Source organism: Leptodactylus fuscus, chromosome 1, assembly GCF_031893055.1.
Source record: "Leptodactylus fuscus isolate aLepFus1 chromosome 1, aLepFus1.hap2, whole genome shotgun sequence".
NCBI classification, from domain to species: domain Eukaryota; kingdom Metazoa; phylum Chordata; class Amphibia; order Anura; family Leptodactylidae; genus Leptodactylus; species Leptodactylus fuscus.
In genome coordinates this window covers 51,760,442-51,769,954 of record NC_134265.1, presented here as the reverse complement: position 1 = coordinate 51,769,954, position 9,513 = coordinate 51,760,442, and the positions used below count along the sequence as shown (strand labels likewise).

General features: G+C 43.1%; 1 protein-coding gene across 2 annotated transcripts in view; it reads left to right on the top strand.

Moving 5' to 3' along the window:
- The first annotated feature begins 366 nt into the window (after positions 1 to 366).
- The window catches only part of PDE8B (phosphodiesterase 8B), a 121,045-nt gene continuing 111,898 nt past the window's right edge, over positions 367 to 9,513 (top strand). For both annotated transcript variants that reach the window (XM_075270096.1, XM_075270086.1), the window contains exon 1: positions 367 to 840. In XM_075270096.1, coding sequence (XP_075126197.1) covers positions 553 to 840 — 288 coding nt within the window. In that variant the 5' untranslated portion in view covers positions 367 to 552. The remainder of the gene's footprint in view (positions 841 to 9,513) is intronic.

Genomic DNA, 9,513 nt, shown 5'->3' with positions numbered 1-9,513 from the left:
GATCCTGAGCTCAGAAGTGCTGGCACATGTTTTGGGCTGGCATGCTAGAGTAAAGCAGTGAGATCACACAAGGGTTTGTGTTAGAAGATGGAACTGTGATCTTTAATCTATTGGCACGGAGCCCGCACGCATTCTAGGAAGTCCTGTAAGTTCCCTGGTTATCATGTGGCAGGGATTGGAATGATTAAGGTTGGCATCATTTCACAGTGTTGGTTCTGTTTTTGATCCAGTCAATTTTTACGTTAAATTCTTCATAGTTTTCTTTTGGTTTACTTCTGTGTTATACACGATAGAGAGATATGATGAATGAATGAATGAATGAATGAATGAATGAATGAATCTATCGGCATATCTGAGTACATGAAAGGTCTGGCATTCTGCATAATAGATAAATGACTGATTGGATAAATCTCTGGACAGCACTGAGTACATTGACAATATGGCAATTCCTTCCTGGTAACATCTTGTAGACTGCCTATAGCATTAGTGAAGGGTACCTTATCCCTAAATAGGGTGCCTTGGTGCTGCCAACCACTGCACCTTGGCATAGGTATGGGCTGCGCTCCCAGTATCCACGTATCACAGAGCGGGGTGATTTACTGCAGAGACTCGGATGAGTCCAACTCCCCGCACCAAACCACCACCATTTCCCAAGGAACAGCCGCCACTTTACACGGGCTCTTCATCAAAACCGACGCTGCTGATACCATCCCTTCAGTGCTCGCCTACCAGAGTCGCTACCCACCAGCAACCCGCACCGGTTCCCGTAAGGAGCGTAAAGACCATGGACCACACAGCTGCATAGAGGCTGAGACACAGACCAGCCATACCAGTGTGAAGGTGAGTGTCACCATGTGTGCCCAAGGGAGACTTTATAAAATTGTCTACAAAAAATGTATTTGTTGTCCATAGCAACCAATTGCAGCACAGTTTGCATTTAGTTTTTTTGCGCGTGTTGTTATTAGTTGCTATGGCCAACAAAGATAGTTGTTAACAACATCCAGAGACACGCTTTACAGCAACCATATAGATCGTAAGAATCTGCAGTCTGGAGAGGTTCATTGATTTATATGGGATGGTGTACTAGGCATGCTCTGTGACCTGTACAGAGGTCATTGTGCAAGGAGGGAGGAAGGTGAGTTTTGCCATCAACGTTTGTGAAATTTAGTTAGTTATAAAGGCCCCTTTATACAGGCCGACCTGTTACCAACGATCAGGAATGGATGTCATGTTTTGTTACTGCACGAGGATGAACAAATTGTTCACCCCATACAGTTTGCATTTGTCGGCAGCACACTGTCCGTGGCCATGTGCTACTGACAATTGTGATTTTTATGTATACGTTGTATACATTTATAATTTCACCACCTGATGATTGAGGATTTGGGCCCTTAGTTGGGCGATCATTTGGCCTAATCATTGCCTTTGTAAAGGGCCCTTTATAAGAGGTGCTATCTTTCATTGTAATCCTGCCTATGATGATAATGAGATGACAACTAAGAAGTGATCTCTACAGAACAGGAAGTGTCAACCTATTATAAGAGTACTTTTACACTTACAGCTAGCTTTCTGACCAATGGCCAATTAAACCTATCTGCTATCTGCCAGAAAACGAAAACTCCTTGTATACGGACTGATGAGCCTACAAACAAACGTTGGGTCTAGTTTATGGTTAGTGTAAACATGCGTCTGATCTTCCAACAAATGCCATATCAGCAATCTGTACTTGTTAATGGACAGAAAGTCTTCCTGGTTAAGGAGCTGTTCACACAAGGATTCAGCTCCAAATCCCAGCCAGAATCTCCATCTTATTGCTTTCAATGGTAGACAGCAACAGTTGCTTCTTTTTTTAGGATACTAACAAAACATCTTGCCTTAAATCCTACCTAGTAACTGATTCAGGCGCAGAACCTGTGGCATGAGGCTCAGGCTGGTTGGCCCCATTATTTCTGAGGCAAACCACAGCCAAAAACTGAAGTTCTGCAGTGGGTTACATAGAAAATATAGAGAGGAATCCGCCTGATCTTCTTCAGATTCCTCCATGTGACCAGCCCCTTAAGGCCGGGAGCAAGTAGGCTGCTGGTTAGCTGCTCCTAACTAGTCAATGGCTAACCCTCTGTGATCTAAAGTGACAACATTGTGGACACAATTAAACTTGGTGGAGCCTGCCACTGATTTTGTGGCAGATTCCGGCCTGATTCTCCTTCCCATTGTTTTCAATGGAGGTCAGAGGCCAGATGAGGATACTGAAAAAATTTGCGACCTGCCCAATCTTGCCACAGATTCCACGATGGTTCCGGAGGAGTCCGTGGCTTAAGACTTCACCACTATTAGGCTGGGTTCACACGGAGTATTCTGGCTCGTCATTTGGTACGTAGACGCCACAGGAGGATTTGCGGGCCGTATACGCTCCCATTGTTTTCAATGGGAGCCGGTACCGTACACGCAAAGATAAAAACAAAGAACAGCACCGAGCTGCATATGGTGAGGTACCATATGAGTAGATTAGAGGTGAAGTGAAAACAGCTTCTCACCTTTAGAAGGTTGTGTATACAACCATTAGATATAACCTAGAACCTCTTAAAAAAAGGGGGGGGGGGTTCCGCCCCAGGTGATGAGACAGCAGGATCCTTGCCACCTTTGGTGTAGAATAATATCAGGAAGGACCGAGGATTAAAGGGGATCACCGCGCTCAACTGATCGTCAAATGGCTAAACTTTATTTCTGTAAAAGGCACACACTACGCGTTTCGGGCACAGCGCCCTTTTTCAAGTGTATAAGCTGTGTTATATAAAAATAAATATAAAAACATAAACATAAAACACACCAATCAAATGCATCCAAATGTAATTTCCATTTAACTGATAAAGATATGCTTATTTATAAGAGAAAAAACCAACAGATGATTAAAATTACATCAACAACGGTAAATACGGTATCGGTTAAATGGAAATTACATTTGGATGCATTTGACTGGTGTGTTTTATGTTTATGTTTTTATATTTATTTTTATATAACACAGCTTATACACTTGAAAAAGGGCGCTGTGCCCGAAACGCGTAGTGTGTGCCTTTTACAGAAATAAAGTTTATCCATTTGACGATCAGTTGAGCACGGTGATCCCCTTTAATCCTCGGTCCTTCCTGGTACCGTACACGCGGCGCTATTTTGCGGCCGCCGCAAAATCACGGCTGCAAAATAGCGCCGCGTGTACGGTACCGGCTCCCATTGAAAACAATGGGAGCGTATACGGCCCGCAAATCCTCCCGCGGCGTCTACGTACCAAATGACGAGCCAGAATACTCCGTGTGAACCCGGCCTTAGGATCATTCATCTGGGTCTAATCAGTGGAGAAAAGTCACAACTGGATTATGATGTCCTGTATCTGCAATCTGCTGTGGGAATCTAGGGGCCGATCCTTTTCCTTTTTCAACATCTGAACAAATTGCTTCTATTCTTTCATGCCCCATTTTAAGATAAAAATTGATAAAACTTAGAACATTCTTCATATACTTACTCCATTATAATAGCAGCACCCACACATACTAAGTTGGCCTCACAGTAGATCTCATACAAGGACCATACATGAGGAAGGATTCTGGAATTATTTCAAGACTCTTGGAGACATTTGCAAAGGAATAGGTCAACAAGACTCATCATAACAAAACCTACAATGCACTCAGATTTAAAGTGCATTCATAACAACACCCACAGTAACTCTATAATGGCATCAACAGGGCCTCTAATATGTCAGTAATAATGCCCACAAACAGCCACAGTGCCCATTGACGGCAACCATCATCCGAAACCCTAATGGCAGCCACAATAGCCACATAGTCTTATCAAACACCAGCAGGGAACAAATGTTATTTGCTAGAGGCAATGTATGGCTTAAGTGTTATTTGCCTTCCAGACATTCCACAATAGTATACAGCTATGACCTAAGTTTACCATTCAGTTAATAATAAGCCCGTGTAATATCAGTGATTCCGTCTGTGCAGCGCACACAATGAAATACGATCAGCTGAAATCCTTTACACTGTTAGGAACACGTATCTGACGTGTTACAATGTTTGCTGGTGATAAAACCTGTGTGTTCTTGTGTAGCGAACAATTCACTACTACGAGGCTAGTTGTCTATAAGGCTGTGGACTTTGCAGATGACAATTCAGCTTCCACAAACTTCTATTTTGGCTGTGTTTATTGGCAGAAAATGTTAAAGTTATCTGATCCAATGTAAAGAAATACATTCAATGTCAGTAAGGAATTTGCTGGAAATTTCCAAAGGTGAGAACCAATAATGGCACCATTTACAATGACAAACAGTGGGAAATGCTACCATTTTCTTATGATTTTTTGGGAACAAGTCTCTATATGCCTTTATGTGAAATCAGGCACACAGGGGTACAGTTGGGCACATAGATTTCTATGGGTATTGTATTATAGATCCATACGGCACAAATCCATTATATTGAATGCATAGAGTTTTGCTCCATTTCTGCCTGTGATGGCTACCACTAAGGGTAAGTTCACACAGGGTTTTCTGGATCGGAACCTGAGGCGAAGGCCGCCTCAGGTTCCCATCCAAAAACGGGGTAGCGTCGCGACTGAAAGCTGGTGCATTGCACTGACATCCAGCCACGCACTCCGCTCTGGATTAGGCCCAATGAATGGGGCTAGTTCGGAGGAGGGAGTGTCTTCAGGCCGAATCGCGAGGCGACTCGGCCTGAAGAAAAGACCTGAGTGGCTACCATTGATTTCAATGGGAGCTGTCTTTTTGGTCAGGATTTTGAGGTGGATATGGCCTCAAACTCCTGATTAAAAATCTCCGTGTGAACTTACCCTTGGGGTTGGATATTGAACATTGCCTAAACTCAGTTCACACTGCATTTGCATTGTACATCAAACATCTACATCTCAAAGTCCTCTGTCAGGAGACCGGGCACACTAGCATATGTTACCTATAGTTTCCCACTATAAAAAAAATAATAGGCATAATATATTTTATTAGTAGGATGCTTCTATGTTAAATAGTGTGGCTAAGAACACTATTCAATGCAGTTAAGTTTGCAGCACATACCTCTACTGCATTTGCCGAAAGGGCACTCTTTTGCAATATTATATGTAGGTGGATATATTTGTGTATAGGAACTTTCCTGGTCTATGTATAGAACATTCATTGCAAAAGCTGCAATGTGCATTCTGCCATTAACTAAGAAGCTACAGAAGCCTTGAGAACAACTCTGTAATAGTAAAATTTTGGTTGCTAAGAAAATAATTAAAGTGAACCTTTGAGACGATTTCTGCTGCCCTGTCTGAGAGCAAGATATATTATGGTAAGTTCACACAAGGTTTTTTGGATCCGGAGGAGGGAGTGTCTTCAGGCCGAATCACGAGGCGAAATAGTCTGAAGAATGAGCACGTCCAGGAGTTGGCACAAGCTCCTGCGCAGTTCCCATTGATTTCAATGGGAGCCTTCTTTTTGGTCAGGATTTTGAGGCAAATACAGCCTCAAAATCCTGACCAAAAAACTCTGTGTGCTCTTACCCTCAAATGGAGAAAAGCTGAACACTGTGATATATAGGTGTATATGATTTGTAGCAGAGGAATCCTAACAGGACTCCTAGGAAAGATAGAGAGAGTCCTGTATACTCCGGCCTACACAGGATGATTAACAGCTTTCTATCTACTCAATGATACAGAGAGATCTATCAATCAGTGTGTGGGCGGAGTTATCAGGACTCTTACTGACTCTCTCAGGAGTCCTGTCAAGATTTAGGGCCCCTTCACACGGCGTAAGCGCTCGGCTCATTCCGAGCCGTACACGCGAGCGCTTCTAAACACTTCCCATTCACTTCGATGGGAGCGCGCGTAAACCCGGCTTTACGAGCGCTCCCATTGAAGTGAATGGGAAGTGTTTAGAAGCGCTCGCGTGTACAGATCGGAATGAGCCGAGCGCTTACGCCATGTGAAGGGGCCCTTATGCTGTTTCTACTCAGAAATCCTTCTCCAAAGTATATAAACCTATATATCACAAAGCTCAGCTTTTTTCCCTCTATAAGAAAAGGCAGCAAACCCTAACAATAATATAGTAAGACTGATAATGTGTCATTTTAGCGTTTGCCCAGATACTGGACTATCAGCTATTCTGAACCATATATTTATTTACTTGCACCATGGAAGTTGTCGAATGTCATAAAGGTGTCAGTGTGATCTTCAAGTGCTGCTAAAAACCTGCCAAGAGCCAGACTATCGGGTAAAAGCTGTTAATCTTGCATGAGACTATTATTGTGGCACGCTGGATTAGCAGGATTTCCCGAGTCTACGTTGTCAGGTTAAAAGACTTTTACTGTAATAATAAACATAGCAGTTCATTGGCGATAATGGCTCCTAGCCTGGGTGTACGCCGAGTATTTGCAGGTAATTAGCGTCTATCAGCCACTCTTTGTAGTGAAATAATTGTAGCCTTAGAGAGCGTTGCGGTCCCTGAGGTTATGCGCGATACTGGGAGATCACATTTCGTGTTTGTGTTGTCAGACGCACTGCGTGTAATGAGGGATAGAAGACGCATTAGGACTAATTCTTCAGTACTGTCTTGTAATTAGCTCAGACCAGAGAAGCTCCTCAGAAAGTGAATGAATGGGGCCAGATCATGTCTTCACAGTCACTGACATTATATACGCTGCTATTACTACACAGGCAGGATCTGGATGAGATCATTTCATGGTCCTGTTATTATATTGTATTAACAGTATTGAGATATAAACTACTGTAAATGACAATAAAAATGCTGCCCGTAGCAACACATCAGCTTGCAATACCCTGGTTGGGTATATGGGTAATCGGTCTACCTCAGTTTTCAGTTACGTTGTCTTTCCATATGGAACATGCCTCATGCGTTAAAAAACTAGATCAGATAATAGATATCAATTTGCCATATGGATTTATACTGGCTGCCATAACATTAAAGGGCTTTTCCTGGAGTCAGACTTTGATGACCTATCTCTAATGGGATTTTTCAGTATTTTTTATGGCATATCCTGTTTCAGGAGTTGTTCAGTCCCTGTACTATACATAACACAGACCCAGAAGAAGATAGCTCTTGTCCAGTATAGTGCCTGGGTGCCATTACTGCAGCTCTGCTTCTATTGACATCAATGGAGTCTGACCAGTAGTAATGCCTCCTGACCACTATACAGTGTACAGAGCCATCTGCTTGCACCTCTTTGCACTGTAAAGTACAGGGACTGGATGCAGCCTTAGTCAGCTTCGACTAAGGCAACAGGGGCCTTAATCCCTGCAATCAGGCATTATAGAGACCTGGCGGCTATGGCTGCCTCTCAGCTTTTGAATGGCCGCCATAGTTAAATACCCAACATCCAGCGTAATAGTATGGCAAATGTCAAGAAGGGTTAAAATAAATATGCTGAAAGCAGAAAAATTAGCAATCAAGGTCTGACAAAGGCCAAATTGAGATGGCAAAATTACTGCATTAGGCCCGTTCACATCTGCGTTTGATATTCAGTCAGGGAATACGCTAGTCAATGCGTTCGGTATTCCGTTGGGGGGTCCCCATGCAGACTCCCCATACGGAATACCGAGACGAGCTGTGAACCAGGCCCTAGAGCCTTTCCAAAATTGCAGATCTTACATGGTGTTCCCAGTCTTAGTGGTTAGTACCTGCCAAATGTGGCCCATGGAAGGACAATTGGTGAACCTGGTGATAGAATCGCAGGTTCCCAAGGCACATTGATGTGTATGGGGACAGTAAGTTAACCTGACTGGTATGACCTCAAACAAGAACTACAAATTGCTGAAAAGTTATCTTTGGAGACTTTCAGAGGTCTTCTGAAGTCTATCTTTCGACAGATCAGGGCTGTTTTGGCTGCAAGAGGTGGACCTATACAATATTTGGCAGCTGGTATTAATGTTATGGCTAATTGGTGCTTGTAAGGGCCCGTTCACATGGGCACAGAGGAGGCAGATTATGGCGCGTAATCCACGTCATAATCTGCCCCTCACAATGGTGGTCTATGGAGATGGGCATGTTGCCACTCATGGAAAAAAGAAGCGGGCTGCCCTTTCTTCAGGCAGATTCCTGGCGTCCACCTGGCGGCAGCAACTTTCTGAGTCAGCCCATTCATTTGAGCCAACTCCGGTGAGGGAAGTCGTGACTGTCGGAAGCCGCGACAGTCGTAGCAGGCGGGTTTTGGCCCGAGAGTGACGTGGCTCCAAAATCCGCCATTACGCCTCCCTTGTGAACTAAGCCTAATTGTTTTTTATATGTAACCCACACACCATGTAGTCTCAGTTTTATTTGGGACCACCATGTATCTTCAGCCTTCTATAAAGAGCGTAAAGCACCGACACTAATCTGTAGAGAATTCCTTCACTTATGGTCTCCAGCACTGAGCTGCATAGGAAAACTTATTGATTTCAGTGTTATGTTGTGCATGTGAGATAAAGGGCAATTGAAATCAATGGATTTTCCAATTCATTGCTGTGGCAGAAATTGCAAACGAAATAGGCTACCAACCAAGACAAGACAGGGTTTCTCATGAGAAACCAAGGTTCGCATTTACTCTTTATAGTAATGTGGTGCTGGTTTTTTTTTTTGCATTACTGTGGATGGATGATTTATGAAGCTTCCTGTTTTTCTTTACAAAGAAGTTCTGCAGCAGCTGGGACATAGTACTATGTAACTTTAAACCCCAGCTGCTGCAGTATAACTTGTTAAAGAGGAAGGGTCACTTCAAGTAAATCACTGGTTACCATTCTCTATGGGAAGATATTCTGCAGCAGCTGGGGTCTGTATATACAGTATTATGCAGTAGAATCCCATATAATATATCTGAGCAGCTTGTTAGAAATCTATCACATTGAGAACATTAGCAGTAATGCTTGAAGCTTCCATCCTGTATAGATGCATGTGTTGTCTCTTGGATATTCATATAGATACGTCAGCAATGGTTTGGACCTGGGAGTAGGCCATGACAGATACAAGAGCTTGCTGCAGACAGCGTATAGCTCATTTGTTATTAATTACATCACTGCCTTTCCAATCCTTCAATACTTTGTGGCCTAGGAAGTGGACCCCGGGGAGTGCAGATAATAGAATGAAGGCGATTGTTGTATGCTAAGTCTGGAAACACATTGCTTTATATTAGGTTACACTGTTAACATTGATTTAGTATTAAAAATGTATGCTGTGTAATTACAGGCATAGCAGTAAAGAGTTAACATAAGTGTAATATATGGGGCTGTCGACTATAGGCAGTGTTTTTGGGCAGTTCCCAGGAACTCGGCTGGAATGGCTTGCAACCAGCTGCTGAAAATGCTTGTCCACGTCACTAAACTACAGGGTTATGTCACAGTACAGGGATAATACACACAGTGATGTTACAGTACAGGGATAATACACACAGTGATGTCACAGTACAGGGATAATACACACAGTGATGTCACAGTACAGGGATAATACACACAGTGATGTCACAGTACAGGGATAATACA